This window comes from Podarcis muralis, chromosome 12 (assembly GCF_964188315.1).
Source record: "Podarcis muralis chromosome 12, rPodMur119.hap1.1, whole genome shotgun sequence".
Lineage (NCBI taxonomy): Eukaryota > Metazoa > Chordata > Lepidosauria > Squamata > Lacertidae > Podarcis > Podarcis muralis.
The window spans coordinates 45,420,514-45,438,445 of record NC_135666.1 but is presented as its reverse complement, the minus strand read 5'-3'; the positions used below and the strand labels follow the sequence as shown (position 1 = coordinate 45,438,445).

Genomic DNA, 17,932 nt, shown 5'->3' with positions numbered 1-17,932 from the left:
ATCTTCAGGAGGAAAGGACATTTAAAACTGAGACCAACATTTCAAAATTGGACATGAAGCATGTTTCACAGCAGTAAATTCCTGCAGTAATATCAAGACAAATCAGGATTTACCTCGTCAGGGAATTGGAATGGTTTTTAAAATTACCAAAATATGTACCCTATCATTTATGGATTATACTTTCCCCTTTCAAGTCCTACAAAGAGCAGCAAGCTCCCTATCTCATGGATCTGCCCTGATCACAGGAGAAGAGGGCAGGCATGGCCTTTCCTAACACTAGTGGATCCGTTCATTCCAATCAAAGAAGCAAGTACAGTGGTACCTTGGGTTACAGATGCTTCAGGTTACATACGCTTCAGGTTACAGACTCCGCTAACCCAGAAATAGTACCTCAGGTTAAGAACTTTGCTTCAGGATGAGAACAGAAATCGTGCGGCTGCAGCAGGAGGCCCCATTAGCTAAAGTGGTACCTCAGGTTAAGAACAGTTTCAGGTTAAGAACGGACCTCCGGAACTAATTAAGTTCATAACCCGAGGTACCACTGTATTCCTTGCCAGGGAAGAGGCAAAGAGCACCAGTTTTGTATGTCATCCAGTTCTCACCTGACAGCAGGGAGGGACTCTTATACCAGTCCGACAAGTTTATGCTCATACAGTGATTAGACTACAAGCCTTCAAATAGATGCATTTTGGGCAATAAGTAGACAAAGCATACTTAAATATACTTAATGTTCAAATACATTTGGTCTTAACTGTTAAAAGAACAAACAAATAAGCAAACAAACAAAAAACCTATTATGCCACATCAAGACAAGAGTAACAATTACCCGGGATCTTAAAATCACGATATACAACTTGTTATCTGGGTAGAAAAGAGTGTAATTTATTTTAAAGAACAGCACAACCAAACAGCATGTACTATTTTTTAGGGAAAATTAAAATACAGGAGGTTCACTCTAACCTATATTTATACTACTGCACAAAGCCACACATGAATAGCTGTGCAGAGATGGAAAAGCTTGAGTGTGAAGTGAATAAATTGAAACTAAATTTAGCTTCTCTGCAACAAAAGTTTCAAAATTCCTGCTGTGTACTCATGAAGTTTAAAAGACACAAGCTCTTTGAAACTCCTTGTGGTTTAATCTATTCACTGAGTAATCAGTAATAGTTTAATGTATTCAAACTCTCCCTGTGTAAATGGATTTTAAAAGAAAATTAATCACAACCAGAATAAATCTACATTTCAACATACTATATATTTCCCTACTATATATATACATACTATATATACTTGCTACTATATGTACATACCACATAGTTCCCCATTTAAACCTAAAGTGGCTGCAAACCACTGTTGTATCGTTATTTTAGGAAAATTGATAGTTTCTCAAAATTTTATAGTAAATGACACTGAGAATTTTATTGACAGGCAGTCTATAAATACCTAGAATATTTTGTAAAAATCCGCAATTCATTAAAATTTAAATGACAAGGAAATCCTTTCTTTACCATAAAAACAAACAGTAAGGAGAACTAATGCTAATTTCCTGCTATAATTTTAAACTGAAAACCTAGTATTTATATGGAGAGAGAGACAGAGTCTTATTAGAGTGTCTAAAGCAGGTGCTTCCTGCTGAAAGAGGGAGGGATAAAGAAAATAAATCTAATTTTCAAAGTTTATAACCTAGGGGTGATATTCTGTCACTTCGGTTGCCATCTGCACTAAAACTTAGTTGAATTAGAACTGTACTGCATTTAATACTACAGAGTGTGTGTCCAAGTGTTTGCATTCTTGCACAAATGAAATGTGTTAATGGCAGCCTTCCGGCAAAGCAAATGCTTAGTCTGTGCCCTTCAAAGGGTTTGTGAGTGATCCTTACCCTGCTGTCTTCATCCTTAATTGGCCTCCACTGTGGGGAGCAATTAAAAATAAATGGTAGCTTGCTGAGCCGCTGGGAGGGATGTTCTGCAGTTCTGATCATGAGCAGCCCTTCATAGGTCCAGCATCAACGCCTGAGATGGGCAAAGAGAGAAATAAAATTAAACTGAACAACTGCGTAAATACATTTGGTGGAAAAAGCTACCACTCACATCAGGGTAGTTGTTTAAAAGCTGAAATTAGATTGACTTTAAAAGCGATGTACAGAATATTTGCCTAATGAACTGAAACTAAGCCTACGGATATGTAACTGAAGCAACTCCATGCAGTATTCTGTAAAGCACAGTGCTTACTGATTGTGCTAAATAATCAGAATGATGAAAGTGCTAGAGATGTGTTATATGGAAATTAATGGTTATTTAAATATGATGTATCAAGGCATGATGCCTCTTGCCTAAGTATCAAATAGCTAACATACTATGTTAGTTAACAGCATGGGCCTAAAACCCAGAGTTCTCCCTACCCCAACAATTCAGATTTAAAGCTCATCACTTAACTTTAAAAAATGGCCTTAAAATAAGCCACCCTCATCACTCTCCATATCTGTAATACGGGGATAATTCTGACACACATTAGAGGATCTCATAAGAACTGAAATAACAAATAAAATGACTGAAGATTTAGTCTTAATATCATGTTTTCCCCTTTCATATTCCCTTTTATCTGAAGTGGCTAAACAAGACTGAGCACTTTCAGAAGGGCTGCGTTTTATGCAGCTTTTTCAGTCATTCTATTGTTACGTCATCAGGAATTGACCAGGTACAGAAGGAAATGAGAATAGGGCAACATAGAGTCCCTCCCCATTCTTCTTTGGCTTGGCATCTAGGGAAGAATTGTCTATATAATATATATCACATCTGAGTCTTTTTTTTAAAAAGCCCCGCCATCCCCTGATGTTCATCTCAAATTATGCAACATTTCTAAGTATCATTCCAATTACAGGTGCAAGCAACAGCAGGAGTGCAGAATTATCCAGCGATTATCCCATAAAACCTTTGTTCAAATAAAAATGTTTAAATACTCCTAAGAGATGGCATGGTGAGACCTCATGGGGTTTCTTTCAGAAACGAGCTCAAAGCTAAAACACCATGGAGAAATCCTTGTTCTGTACCTTTCCAGATTCCACTTCCCATGTTGACAGAAATCAGAGTAGGGCATCAACCTCTAACCTGCAGGAAAGGGGTAGTAGTGTCATAAGGCTGAATATGCTTTTAGGGTATTACAGAGTAAGCATAGAAGCTAGCAGTTTTGGAATCAATGAATCCCATACAAAGCAGATACCTGTATAGGTGAAACTATAACCTGATTAATGCAAAGCATTAATGCAAAGCATTATAAGCCTAAACTATAGAAGCATAAGTGATTGGCAGTTGACCTCTGGAGACGGGCTTTGCACTTTAAAGTACCTTCTTTTCCCAAAAGCTCATTCTGATTTCCTTAAAATTCTGCATAAATTAATACACTGCGCAAATTCATTAAGTAAACTCCTACATGGCACACCAGAGCAGCACCATCTAGTGGCAGATTTCGAGAAACCAAAGGGGTTCTCTGGAGTTTAAACCAGGGTTTCCCAAACTTGAATCTCCAGCTGTTGCTGTGTGGGGGTTTTTTTGGACTACAATTCCCATCATCCCTCACCACTGGCCCTGCTAGCTGGCGACGATGGGAGTCGTAGTCCAAAAGCAGCTGGAGAACCAAGTTCGGAAAACTGGTCTGAACACCCCCCCCAAAAAAAAGGGAGGGAAGAAGCCCCTCGAAACGATGGTGAAGAAGAAGAGAATAACATGGCGGGGGGTGTGTTTGAAGTGTGCGTGCAGATTTTCCCCATCCGCACGTTATCTCCACGAGACCCTTTAACACGTGTCTTCTGACCACACTTGAGCGTTATAAAGTAAGGAAGCGACTCCTCACACCTTTCCCTTCCCTCTGAAACTCTTCATGGAGGGGCGGGAGGGCAGGGCGCCTTGACCGACGCCCGCGCTTCCTCGACGGCGCCATTTTGTGACCCTGCGAAGGAAGGGACCGGCTAGTTGCGTCGTTGTCGCTTTTATTTTATTGCCTTTTTCTCCCTTTGCTTAATATATTGTCAGCGGGAAGAAGAGGAGGAGGAGGAGGAGGAGGGTGGGAAGGGGAGGGAAAAAGCTTCGTCCGCTTCCCTCAAAGCTTCCCCGTAAGGTGCCAGGTTGACCGCAGTGGGTGCGCCTGCGGGCGAGCGGCCGAGCGACGCGCTCTAGTCCTTTCCTCGTTCCCTTCAGCGGCACGCGACGCCTCACTCTCGCGCTCGCGAGGGAAAGCCGTGCGCCTCCAACCCTCCCTGCGCGGCCTTTTTTTTAAAAATCCCGTTCCCTCCCGAGGCGGATCCGCGGAGCCACCGCCCCTCAGGCCGCGCGTCTTTCGCCGCCTTGAGTTCGCTCGCTCCACGCGGTCGCCTCTTAGAGCGTGTGAGTGTGTGGGCGGGAAGGTGGGGAAAAGGGCGGGAAAGGAGGGCGGCGGCGGCGGGCCGGAGTCCGAAGGCTTGCGGTCGGGCCTACAAAAGAGCGTGAGGGGGGTGGGGTGGGGTGTGTGGCATGCACGCACTGAGGGGAGGGGAAAACGGGATTTCTGAGGGGGGCGACGGGAAGTGGCTTGGGGGTCGCTGTGCTGGTGTGTGGGGCGGGAGGGGAGGTCATTCAGAAGTGCGGCTTCCCCGGTTCTCTTACTGGTTCAGTGGCAGTTGTTTAGACTCGGGACCGCGCAATTTCCGCACGTCTGCAAAGCGGCTGTGGGGGCTTCTTCTTTCTCGCTTTCCTACTGAAGGGGCTGCAGGCCCTAAAGTACCTCAAAAGAAAGGGATAGGCAGCTAGGGTTAAATCAGTTGCTATCTTTACACACAATATATTATACAAGTCTTTGCTTTCGCGGCCTGAGGAAGAGAAGTTCCTGTGGCAGGGCCCTTCCATCTTTTTTTAATTAAATTTGAGCGTCCTTTGGAAGCGTGTGGGGTTTTTTTTGGAAAAAATATTGTAATTTTATGTCTCTAGATTTGGCAAGTAGGTGAGCATAAGCTTCAAGTGAATCTAAGATTTATTTTTTTTTAAAAAAGAGGAGAGTTGTAGGTGATAAAACATATGCCTGTCTCTAGAACAATATAACTTTTTTTTAATTTAAAAAACAACAACACTTTGTTCCATTAGTCCATGATGTGCAAAAGAGTAAAGAGCAGCCGGTTTGCTTGTTGCCAGAAATAGGGATGGAAGCTGAAAGGGCGCAACCATCCAGCAGTCTAGATCGCTCTCAGAAAGATGAGAGCAGCTGCAAGGAAAAGTCATTTTCTTTGTCGGCTAGTAACTTAAGCAACCCGATTGTTCTTGGTTCTGAAGTACAGTTAAGGGAGACGCAGCAGCAGAGCAAGGAATTTGTCTCTAAAAGAAGGAAGGGGCAAAGTACTAGGGAAAGGAATGCAATCGGAGCAGACTGTAATTATGATGTGGGCATAAAATTGAAAGGGGAAATGGCTTTGGTGGAGAGACGTAATTCAAAGAAGGCTGTCCGGAGTATGGCGGATCAGCCGAATGATTCTTCTAGAGTTTGTTTGCAAACTAAATTGGCATCACGGGTTAGAAAGAAAAGGGAGAGATCCTTGCTGGGAATGGAATCTCATGACAAAGATACGACACCGGAGAAAAATAGTCTGAGTTCCTTGTTAGAACCTGAACGAAAAATCCAAAGTTGCATGAAGAATGCAAGGAGCTTGAGGAAAAAGCACAGCTGTTCCTTACTAAAACCAGCTCTTTGCTTAATGGGAAAGGATAGGAGTTCTGTAACAGGGCTAGAATCTCAGAAAGTAACTGGGGAACTGCAGAAAAATGAAAGCTGTTCTGAACTGGGACCACACCAGAAAACATGGAACATGAGGAAGAAGACTAAATTGGTTTTGCAAGAGCAAAAAGCTTTTAGGAACCCGGAGAAAAGTCAAAGAACAAATAGGGGGTGCTTGTCTTTTAAGTTAAAGCCTGATATACAGAGCGTAAGCCCGAGAACTTTGGGAGAAAGTGAGGAGAATTCTTCTGTTGCAGGGAATCTAGCAAAATTACATGTAGGTGCAGAAGTTCCAAAACAAAATAGCAAATGCCTATTGAAGTATGTGGCAAATCTAGAAGAGAATGGAAGGTACAGGAACACTGCAGAAAAAAGAAAGCATAAAATGGTAACCCGAGCTTCTTTGAAATCAGTGGTGTGTGAAAATGATAATAAGAACCTGAGCTGGACACCAGAGAAGTCTGTTTCAGAGGTTCCTGGGTGTAGACAAGTGATCTTTGAGGAGAAAATGATGGATTGTGGACCCACAGAGGATCTACTGATTACCAGAGTACATGATAGTATTAAGAAACAGAGAGATGGAAAGGATGAAATTGTGACTTCAACTGAACTTAAAAAAAAGACCAGAACATCTAGTAAGGATGCTTATTCCCTCTTTTTCTTTGTATTTGTATGTTATGTATTTCCACCATAACTTCCCCTCCAGCCTTTATTTTCTTACAGCCTGAAAATCTTAATTCATTTTCAATTTTAATATAAAAACTAAATCACAGGTCTTTATATTTACGCTAGGATACTGTTAACTAGGAAATCTTTAAGCTAGAAACAATTGTACGGTAATTTTATTGGGACACTTCACAAAGCAAGCTTCTTTCTGGAGGAGACAAGAGGCTGAAATTCCATCCCTGACTGGGGAGCACTCTTTCTGTTTACAATTTGCATGAAGCCATTAAATTGCTCCTTTTGATTCATATTTAGATTCACTTTTGACTAATGAAAATGTAAGGCACCACAGTTTTAGCCTATACAGTGGTACCTCGAGTTACAGACACTTCAGGTTACAGACTCCGCTAACCTTGGGTTAAGAACTTTGCTTCAGGATGATAACAGAAATTGTGCGGCGGCAGCGGGAGGCCCCATTAGCTAAAGTGGTACCTCAGGTTAACAGTTTCAGGTTAAGAACGGACCTCCAGAATGAATTAAGTTCTTAACCCGAGGTACCAATGTACTTAAACTTAAGCTATGGGAAAAACTTAATATTGTTAACAGACGCTAACGAGGGATATCACCAAAAGTGGCAAAGTTTGAATTTACAATTTTCCTTCTTTGGGTATGTTGCCTATATTATGTGTGTGTGTATGTATGTATGCATATATATATGTGCACATTCTACTTTGTGTAATTTTCTTTATGGATTGCATTGAATTTACAATATTGTGGTATGTGTTTTTTTTGCCATTCTGGAAATGCTTGCAAATACATTTTAGCAATTTAAAAAACTTTTTTAAGAAAAACAACCAAGTGTTTTATATAGCCGGTAGCAAAATACATAACTCAGTCAGTAGAGCATGAAACTCTTAATCTGAGGGTCATGGGTTCAAGCCCCATGTTGGCCGAAAGATTCCTGCATTGCAGGGGATTGGACTGGATGTCCCTTGTGGTCCCTTCCAACTCTACAATTCTGTGATTCTTATATTCTGTATTTCTAATTTTATTATTCTAATTGCTGTACTAATGAATGCTAGCCATAGTGGATGAGAACTATGCTTTGTATTTTTAAGCCGTTAGATATACTACACTTGCAGTTTATAAAGGCATTTTTTATAAAATACATATTTATTACAGATATGCTTTGGCAAAGTCCAACCTTGTATGTTAGAATGCATTCAACATTTGATTAATTATTATCCCCTTTTTTAACTCAGGAGAGCAAGTCCATGAACTTTCAAGCATACAGCATGGAAAAGTTCACAAGGCTGGTCTGAGTACTTCTCAAGATTGCAATATACAAAATCTGCTAGAGCAGTCTGCAAGCCTTCCAGTATCTAAATCGGATGAGACTGAAAGCAAAGATCCTGTCATCCCTTGTTTTGGAGCGGATACTTCCTTGCTTCCTGTTACAAATGCCAATTCGCAGCTTTTGGACATAACAGTAGCTGAAAATGTGGAAACAAATGCACTGGTAGTGCAGCAAAATGAAGAATGCAAATGGTTTTCTAGGCATAATACTTTGCCATATACAGTAGAACGGACTACTATTCCAGTAGTGAGATTGCTTGACTGTCGTTACATTAAGGCACTCTTGACACCTACAAATTTTGAGACCACCCAAAGCTGTAAGGTTCACTCTGGATCTCTGCATGTTGCACATGATCAATGTAAGGTTTTGTTCTCTAGCGGGGGTATGGGCCAGAACGATTTGAGTTGCAGCCCTAATATAGTACAAGCTGGACAATCATTTCCAGAAAAAAACACATTGGTTGAAAAAGAGATGTGCCAAAATATTAAGAACTCCTCAAGATGTCAAAATAGAAAGCGATCCAGGGAAAGTAAAATGTGTTTAGATTTCAAAAAGTTAAACAAAGGGGTTAAAGTGCTTGAGGATCTGGAAAAAACAGACCAGGAAGCTTTCACAAGTGTGAATATACACAGTGAATGTGGATTACAAATGGAGAGTAAAACTGCCGTAAGAAGTTCAACGATTTTGGAAAACCCAGTCTACAATGAAACAACTTTATTGTCTTCACTTGGTCATACACCTGATTTTGTTCTTGAGCAGGCTGTTCAAAAACCTCAAAATAAACGTGCCAAATTATCTTGCGGTACAGAGATGAGCAAAGCACACTTTATCACATGCAGTGCCATTGGTTTTGAGAAATCAGAGATTCTTGAAAAGGAAAATGAGTTAAGCATAATAGAACCACAAATTTGCTGTAGTAATAAATTGGTTGATAATTCTATAAGGGAGACATTAGTCAGTCAAAAAATTACCAACCACAGCAATAATGTTGCTGGCTGTATGAAAAGAGAAAAAAGAACCGTCAAAGAAAACACAATACATAAAGTTAGAAAGAAATTGGAGCTACAAAGCTGTCAAAGAGCAGTACCAATTTCTGGTAAAAATGTTTGGCCCCTTGAATCGTGTGCTAGAACATACTTGTGGTTTGGTAAAAATCATGCATCAGACTCAAAAAGAGAATTTTTAAGAGTTTCTGATTCAGTAATTCTCTCTGGCCAGGCAGAGCTACATAAGCCATTGGCTTGTACTGTCAAAGCTTCTGCATATAAGGTAATGGGTCATAAAACGCAACTTCCCAATGAAAACCCAACCTCAGAATCTGTAGTTGATACATGCAAGGCTCACTCGGCTACTGCTAACGACAGCAGAAGTTCCTCTATGGGTATGGAGGAGAGACCTAAACATTGCAGATCTTCTAGCACTAAAAATGTAAAGAAATCAAAAAGAGCTTTAAATTCATCAGCAAAGGAGGCTAAAAATAAAGGAAGTATAGCAAAGAGAAATAGTTCTATAGATACTCATAATGGTGTTTGTTCCGACAGTGGAAAACATAGGAAGACCTCAGTTCTCAAACAAGAACCACTAATCAAAGGGAACCTATCAAATTTCAAAATTCCTTTACTGAAGGATAAAAATGAATCCAGAAAAACAGAATATACTAGATTGTCAAGAAGAGATGTTTGCAGTCCTTTGGACATCCTAGATTCTACTGTGTCAGTGAAGAATGCCAGAGCTAAAGAGACCTCGTCCAATGTGCATTCTAGACATCAGTTCAAGTCAAAAGAAGTTAATGGAATTACTGTCCTAGAAGAAAATGCAGACCAATTTGAAAGCCTTTATAAAGAGACAAGTGTTCATAATGAAGGTGTGAAGACTTCCCATGAGAGAGAATTGGGATTAGCAGATTTGAAAGATAATCCTGACGCTTTGAGTACTGGTTATATGGAGATTCAAAACCACAACCCTTCTGCGGTGTTGGAAGTGCCAACTAATGATGAAAGTAATTACAGCAATAACTTTGCACAGGACAAAGCTAACTTCTCTGCAGAGGTTGTTAAGGCTTATGAAGATGATGTTCTTGTGATTGATGTAATTCAGGATGACCCTGATCTGTTTGGAGAAACCAAGGAAGAAGACAAAGGGCATTGTACCCAAACCAACTTGAATGTCAGCATTTCCATAAAGGAAGAAATGGAAGTAGAACCGGAACCCCCTCAGCTTCCACAGAAGAGACATTTGGATTGCTGTCCAAGGTAAGCATATCCTCTGGAAATAATTTATATAGTAAGTGTTTTGAGTTATTAGATGCTTGTGCTTTAGCTAGGTAAAGGTAAAGGGACCCCTGACCATTAGGTCCACTCACGGACGACTCTGGGGTTGTGGCACTCATCTCGCTTTATTGGCTGAGGGAGCCGGCATACAGCTTCCGGGTCATGTGGCCAGCATGACTAAGCCGCTTCTGGTGAACCAGAGCAGTGCACGGAAACGGCGTTTACCTTCCTGCCGGAGCGGTATCTATTTATCTACTTGCACTTTGACGTGCTTTCGAACTGCTAGGTTGGCAGGAGCAGGGACCGAGCAACGGAAGCTCACCCCGTCGCGGGGATTTGAACCGCCAACCTTCTGATTGGCAAGTCCTAGGCTCTGTGGTTTAACCCACAGCGCCACCCACGTCCCTCGTGCTTTAGCTAGCCTTAAACAATTTAGTGACTTTGAGGTTAGACAGTTACTAAAAATGTGATTTGCTTCTACTAAGTATATTATGTAGGATTTACAGTAATAGTTTGGGATTTACAGTGAGAATTGAGGATTAGCAATAATGGATTGTTCTGCTTTTTATTTTTATTATTTTAACCCAGTGATAAAAGTAAAAAGTAAGACAATAAGAGTAACAATTGAAAGTGAAGTTTGAAACACATTTATGCTGGTGAGAGGCAGTATAAAATGGTCTTTTGCAATTGACAGTAGAACTAAATAGCCTCTTCGAATTATCTTAATATTTTTCATTTGAAGATTGTTCTTTGTAGTACCATAGCATTTAGAAATACTTTTCTATTCAGCTGCAGTAAACCGTTTTAGCTAAAGCTTACTTAGCTTAATTTCATTTGCTAGGTATTCAGTAGTTAGATTTGTGGTTAGCCAACGATGAATATGCTTGCTTGACATAGTTAATAGAATGTATCATTTATATCATAAAAATGTATCATTTATATAATTTAATCATGTCTATCAATAGAATACAACCAAGGCAGAATGGCAAATAATTTAAGCCATCTACTGCATACATAATATGTTGTGTGGGCAGTAGTGAATAGTTCAGCCTACCATCAATACTCCCAAATGTGATAATCCTACATTTGCTTTTCCTGTATTGTGAAGCATCTTTATGAAGTTGTGATCCCTTTGGAGGGATGTGTTTAGAATACATAACAGCTTTACGACTGGTAACTTGCCACACTAGGCAGGTGAAAGCCTTTAAAAACAAATCTTGTATACGTCTTTTGTGAATCTTAACTATGCTAAATTCTCCAGCTAAAACTGCACATGTTTTAATGCCTAAGGCTCAGAAAAGAATCTTCAATTGACTAAGAATACTTAAAAAGACAGAATCATTTCTAACAATAATAAAACAAGAAAACACAAAACAATAAATAATTCTATAATAAATTACCCAGTTAAGTGGGCATATCTCTTTCGTAGCTAAACAAAATCAGTACAAAGTAACGGTTCTAGCTTTTGCATGCAGGTCTCCATGTTCAAATTTAAATGGCAAGATTTTACTGCCCTTAGCTTTAAGGCACAGTTTGTGATTCTTTTAGACACATCTAAAATTTTATTTTCTGTTTTAAAATACCACTATTGTTACACCCGTAGGATGAAGAGTCAATTCTAATCTGATACCCAAATGCCAGAACCTATTATTAAATTATCATAAATGAAAACTCAGCCTGGTTAATAAAACAGCTTTCTTTGGTAAGGCACTACTTGTTGAACTGAGCTGAGAGGTGGAAGACTATATTGTATATACAGTGGTACCTCGGGTTAAGAACTTAATTCATTCTGGAGGTCTGTTCTTAACCTGAAACTGTTCTTAACCTGAAGCACCACTTTAGCTAATCGGGCCTGCTGCGCCGCTGCTGCACAATTTCTGTTCTCATCCTGAAGCAAAGTTCTTAACCCAAGGTACTATTTCTGGGTTAGCGGAGTCTGTAACCTGAAGCATATAACCTGAGGTACCACTGTAATATATGCATTCCCGGTCTCTTTAGCTCCAAAGTTATGTTTCTTATTCTAATACAGTGGACGCTCAGGTTGCGAATGTGATCCGTGCAGGAAGCATGTTTGCAACCCGCAGTGTCTGCGCATGCGTAAAGCGCAATTTAGCGCTTCTGCGCAAGTGCCGAAACCCGGAAGTAACCCATTCCGGTACTTCCGGGTTCGGCACAGTGCGCAACTCGAACTCGCACAACCCGAAGTGTCTGTAACCCGAGGTATGACTATATTTATATACTGCTTAATATACAAAATACCCAAGTGGTTTGCATAAAACACAATAAGATTAAAAATGAAAAGATAAAGCTGTTTTCAGCATTGTAACCAGAATTACAAATAAATTCTTCAGTAAAAAGAGAGTTTATTATTAAAACATTCAGTTAAATATCAATAATTGCTAATAATTGCAGTGTGATGAATCTAATGAGCAAGGGTAAACCTGTTTAAATAGATGGGTCAGCAGGAGTTATTTAAAGTTTGCTGCTATTTCTATTTCACAAACAAGACAGGGCTGGGATCCAATAATGTCAAAGGACTGAAGGTAGTCCATCGGTTTGCATCTCTTATCTTGCAATATCCCAAGAGAGGATCTCCTGTAGGCGTAGTCATTTATTGAACTAAGTGGCTGGAAACAATCAAATAAGGGGACATTCTTATGGATTCTCTCCCTATTCTTTTTATCTAAACTCCCAAACCAATCTCCAGCTTCCTTTATAGGACCAGTCTCAGGAATCTTACTTGATTTCAAACTCTCCTAGGAACTTCCTTTCACCTTTCTTGGAGAATTGCTTTTAGAATTGCTTTGTTCCTTCAGGGAGGTAATGGGTCCTATGATAACAATGCAAGAAAGGTTATTGGGGAAATGCAGAAAGGAATGTGCCTCACCTTTCCCCACCGGGATTGTTGCTATAAAATTCAAATATTGTCATCAACTTTTCCTCCTGAGCTTATTGATAGGTATAAGGGGCTTAGATTGAATAGGCCCCATTTTCAAAAACAGTTTATGGTGCTAGGAACTCTAGGCAAAAGAACTCATGACCCAGATTGTTAAGGGTAGTTGTGGCAGGCTTACTGCACTCATTGTGTTTTAGTTAGATGAGTGTGGTATTGGTTCAGAAAACTTTTCCTTCACTTAACATTTTGTAAAATTTTCTTGCTTACAGAGAAGATCCCATTCAGTATGATGGAATATTGGAGTCTTTTACAGATGTTGGTGTTCCACTGGCAGAAGGTAAGAACAGGAATTTAAAAATGCAACATTAAGGAGAAAATGACAACTTGTGCAGGGGGAGTTAAGTGTTAAACAGCGTCTACTCTTAAATGTGGATGGGACGCAGGTGGTGCTGTGGTCTAAACCACAGAGCCTAGGGCTTGCCGATCAGAAGTTCGGTGGTTCGAATCCCCTCGACGGGGTGAGCTCCTGGCCACATGACCCAGAAGCTGTCTGCGGACAAACCCCGGCTCCCTCAGCCAGTAAAGCGAGATGAGCGCCGCAACCCCAGACTACTAGTACAGTACTGGACAGTACTAGTACAGTACTACTGCATACTTTGTAAGAAGGGTCACCTTTTAAAAAACTCACCAGTGATATGCCCATAGTTAAGCATTCTGTTCTCAATTTTACTATGTTTCAGCAGTATGTGTTGCATTTTTTCCAGTTGATGGAAGTAAATCAGAATTCCTATGTGGAGGCGTAGCTGAATCCTGTTTTGAGGATGGGCAGTTGAGCGAATCAGATGATGTTTTAAAGAGTTCTAACACAAATGAAAAGGTACTGAAGTGAATTAATTTTTTGTTTATAAAAGGTAGTGTTGCAGAAGAGTGTCATTTATTTGAGGGAACTTTTGTCAAGTACTGTAGTAAATTGCACTACATACAGCACAATCCAATGCATGGTTACTTAAAAGTAAGTCCCACTGAAATTGGGCAGTTCTAACTTTCAATTATGTGTGCATAGGGTTACATCCTTAGGCATAGGCAAATTCTGCCCTCCATATGTTTTGGGACCACAACTCCCATCATCCCTGACCACTGGTCCTGTTAGCTAGGGATGATGGGAGTTGTAGTCCCAAAACATCTGAGTTTGCCGAGTTTGCCTATGCCTATCCTTAGAGATATCTGTATGCTGTTTTAATACAATGAGATTCATTAGATGTACTGTTGTAAACCAGCATGGTACTTTTAATTTCTCTTTCATAAATCTGAAACTGTGCTGTGAATCTTAAGTGTGTAAATCAAAATTAAGCAAAGCAAGGAAATTAGATGAAAGTTAAAAAATGATTTGTTCTTTTATTAACTTATGGGTCTAGCAATATTGTGAGCTATAGAGGGAAGCCATGGAAGTTCCTTCCATGCTAGATTTGAAGACGACTTTGGTAGGCTTTTGTTGGTATTGTTTCATAAATAGGACATCCTGCAATAGGGAGTTGGACTTAGACATTGTAGAAATTGTAGAACCATAAACAGCAACCACACTTCTTCCGCTTGAATTTTCTGTGAACAAAAAGAGAAAGTTATTAAATGAAACATGAGTTTCTGTTTATTTTAACTGAATTACAACCTTTTTAATCTTACAGTACAAAATTTCAACTGTGAAAGAAGAAGCAGAGATTCAGGACACTGCAAAAATGTGTGTATGAGTTTAAGTAGTCCTAGTTAAGTGAAAGGACGACATTTTATCTTCAAACCTTTTTCTCTGGTCTTATACTCAAGATTAGACACGTAGAAGTTAGAGATAAAATGGCTGTTCGAAGCTCTCCTTGGGGAGGAGAGCATTGTAGAGCTGAGGCACCACAAACAAAATGAGCCTTTTCCCACCTGCCTAGCCAATTGTCCTTTAAGCTACCTGGTATCAAGCTGTATATTATATTATACAGTGGTGCCTCGCAAGACGAAATTAATTCGTTCTGCGAGTTTTGTCGTCTTGCGATTTTTGTCGTCTTGTGAAGCACGGTGTTGGAAAAGTTTTGGAAAAGCTTCAAAAATCACCGAAGTCTTCAAAAACCTCAAAAAAGGCTACCACACCGCGTGCTATGAGTTGCTCCTCGAAGTCAAGTCGCAACTGTATTAACGGTTTTAAGAAAAAGGAAACAAACTTGCAAGACGTTTCCGTCTTGCGAAGCAAGCCCATAGGGAAAATCGTCTTGCGAAGCAACTCAAAAAACCAAAAACCCTTTTGTCTTGCGAGTTTTCCATCTTGTGAGGTACCACTGTATTATATTATATTATAATCATATCATATCATCATATTAATTTCCTATACCGCCCTTCATCCAAGAATCACAGGGCAGTTTACGATATAAAAACACAAAAATACATCACATAGTCACAAACCAAAACAAATAACCTCTTCCCACAGTATTTTATTTATTTCTTTATGCCTTAAAATGAATGTTGAATTGAAGCCATTCTTGAGAAGTCCATACTTGAAGCCATTGGAACTGTGTTAGAACTGGCAAGATGTTCCACTTGATCAGTTTTGATATGTACTTGAAGCAGAAGTATTATGAACCAGTTGAGGTTTTGAGCAGTCTTCAAAAGCAGCCCCATGTGCAATGCATTCACAGTAGTTTAATAATAACTGTCCATGTTTTTGCAGTTGCTGGAAAGCAATTCATGCCACAGCATGAAAAGCATTAAGAGTTAGTGCAGGGTTTAACAGCAACGTGATACAGAATGTGTTGAAAGGCCACTTCTCAATTCACGCAAGCAGCCTGTCAGTAGTAATTTTGTCCTGGCTAGATTGAACTGCAGGTTGCTCACCTTCTTCTAGTCTATTACTGATCTTTGCCACCTTTTGAGCACATTGACCACTTCATCTGAGTTTGAAAAGGAGAAATATTACTGGGTGGTTGTCGTTCCAGAACAGTGTGTGTCAGGGGTCAGCAACCTTTTTCAGCCGTGGGCTGGTCCACCATCCCTCAGACCATGTGGTGGGCCAGACTATATTTTGAGAAAAAAAGAAGAAGAATGAATTCCTATGCCCCACAAATAACTCAGAGATGCATTTTAAATAAAAGGACACATTCTACTCATGTAAAAACACACTGATTCCCGGACTGTCCGTGGACCGGATTGAGAAGGCGATTGGGCCACATCTGGCCCCCTGGCCTTAGGTTGCCTACCCCTGGTGTATGGCATCACTTAGTGATTTTACATAGATGCAAAATAGCATGGGACCTTTTGGAACTTCACAACGCAAGTGCTGTGGAGCAGAGCCCTAACCAATGTAGTCAGTGGAGGAGGATTAATAATAAAAAAAATTATTGCCTCATCAGCTGGTCCCAGGGCAGGTTACAACCATTTAGATGGTATTGATCAAGAAGGGATAAATGCTAAGCCCAGTACATCCCATCTAACTGCTCACATTTCTTCTCGTTCCCAGCTCACTTGCTATGTGTATCTTTGCAATCAGTAGGAGCAGCCTCCTCTCCTCCACAAGGGAGGTGTGCTTGGGTATAGAAAGTATTATTTACTTTATTGTGCTAATTTTTAAATAAAAGATATAAAGTTTTTGTATTATTAGTCAAATAAGCATCTTTTTCCTCGTTTGGAATTTAGTGAGAGGGCTCAATACATTGAATCTATGAGCCATGATCATCAGCTAGAATTGACACTTCCTGCTATGAAAACTGATCCCCGGCAGCAAGTCACAGCAGTGAAACCGTGGGTGCATGGTATTGTATTAGTTCAAAATACCTACACATTTTCGTTTTATGGTACTACAGTGCTACTTTTCTGTGTCTGTATAAAGGTCTATTTAATTGACAGGGTTTGGTTTGCAGGAAAAACCTATGGGCTCACTCATGTGTGCTGATGTCCTCCATTTCCTGGCTCACAGCCATAATCTCATAATGTCATAGTATTTGAAGCTATTACTCCTAGCCATAGTTTGCCCATGCTGGATAGCTCAGTTGGTTACAGAGTGGTGCTGATAACACCAAGGTCGCAGGTTTGATCCCCATAAGGGACAGCTGCCTATTCCTACATTGCAAGGGCTTGGACTAGGTAATCCTAAAGGTCCCTTCCATTCTGTGGGAACCACAGTCTAAACCACAGCTGAAGTGGGCAGTGGATTCTGGTGGTAGTGGTAACCATAGTTTTCCCAGTTCAGATGTGGCAACAAACTGCTTTCTGCAAACCATGACATAAACCAGTGTTTCCCAAATGTTTTTGGGCAACGGCACACCTGTTTACTGAAAAAAAATCTCGCGGCACACCACCATTAAAGCCCCGCCCCGTGACGTCAGCGCGCAGCGTCACGCCGGGAGGGACGCACAAAAGTGAAAGTTTTTCCCCTCCCCCTTGCTGGGGAACCTCCAAGCTTTGGGGGTGGGAGGAGGCAGCAGAGCGAGGGACTGAGGGACGGCGGCAACTGAGGCGGCGGCGGCTGAGGCAGAGCTGGGAAGGGGGTTTCCAGGGGACACGGCAGCTCCTCGAAAGGCTTCTCTCAGCTGCGCTCAATCCGCCTCGGAGAGGATTTCCCCTCCGGTCCCATGCGTTCATTTGGGGCATCGCTCCGGCTGCTCCCTCTCCCGCCGCGCAGGAGCGATGCCTCTCTCTGGCTTTCCCTCCGCGCAGGCTGAGGGAGGGAGGGAGGGGCGCGTGTGACCCGTCTCTGCTGGGAGACCAAACCCAGCGAGGCAGAGTCGCGCGGAGGCGCCCAGGCAGCGCTTCCGGCTGCGAGGAGGAGCGCCAGGCAGCAGCAGGAGGCGCGGCCTCTCCTCGCCGCCGCCGCCCCGCCTCTCGCCGCCCGACTCGCCCGCCTCCCTCCAGGCATCTCGCGGCACACGAGGCAACGTCTCACGGCACACTCGTGTGCCGCGGAACACCGGTTGGGAAACACTGACATAAACAATGTGTTGGAAGAGGCAGGAGTGTGTGAGCCTACAGCACATTCCAGAG

The 17,932-nt window shown here is 41.3% G+C and overlaps 1 protein-coding gene across 1 annotated transcript in view; it reads left to right on the top strand.

Annotated features, from left to right (window-relative positions):
• Window positions 1–3,852: 3,852 nt before the first annotated feature.
• Window positions 3,853–17,932, top strand: part of TOPAZ1 (testis and ovary specific TOPAZ 1) — a 36,492-nt gene continuing 22,412 nt past the window's right edge. The window contains exons 1-6 of the mRNA XM_028750806.2: window positions 3,853–6,371; window positions 7,662–10,008; window positions 13,192–13,259; window positions 13,687–13,799; window positions 14,605–14,657; window positions 16,589–16,704. Coding sequence (XP_028606639.2) covers window positions 5,168–6,371; window positions 7,662–10,008; window positions 13,192–13,259; window positions 13,687–13,799; window positions 14,605–14,657; window positions 16,589–16,704 — 3,901 coding nt within the window. The 5' untranslated portion in view covers window positions 3,853–5,167. The remainder of the gene's footprint in view (window positions 6,372–7,661; window positions 10,009–13,191; window positions 13,260–13,686; window positions 13,800–14,604; window positions 14,658–16,588; window positions 16,705–17,932) is intronic.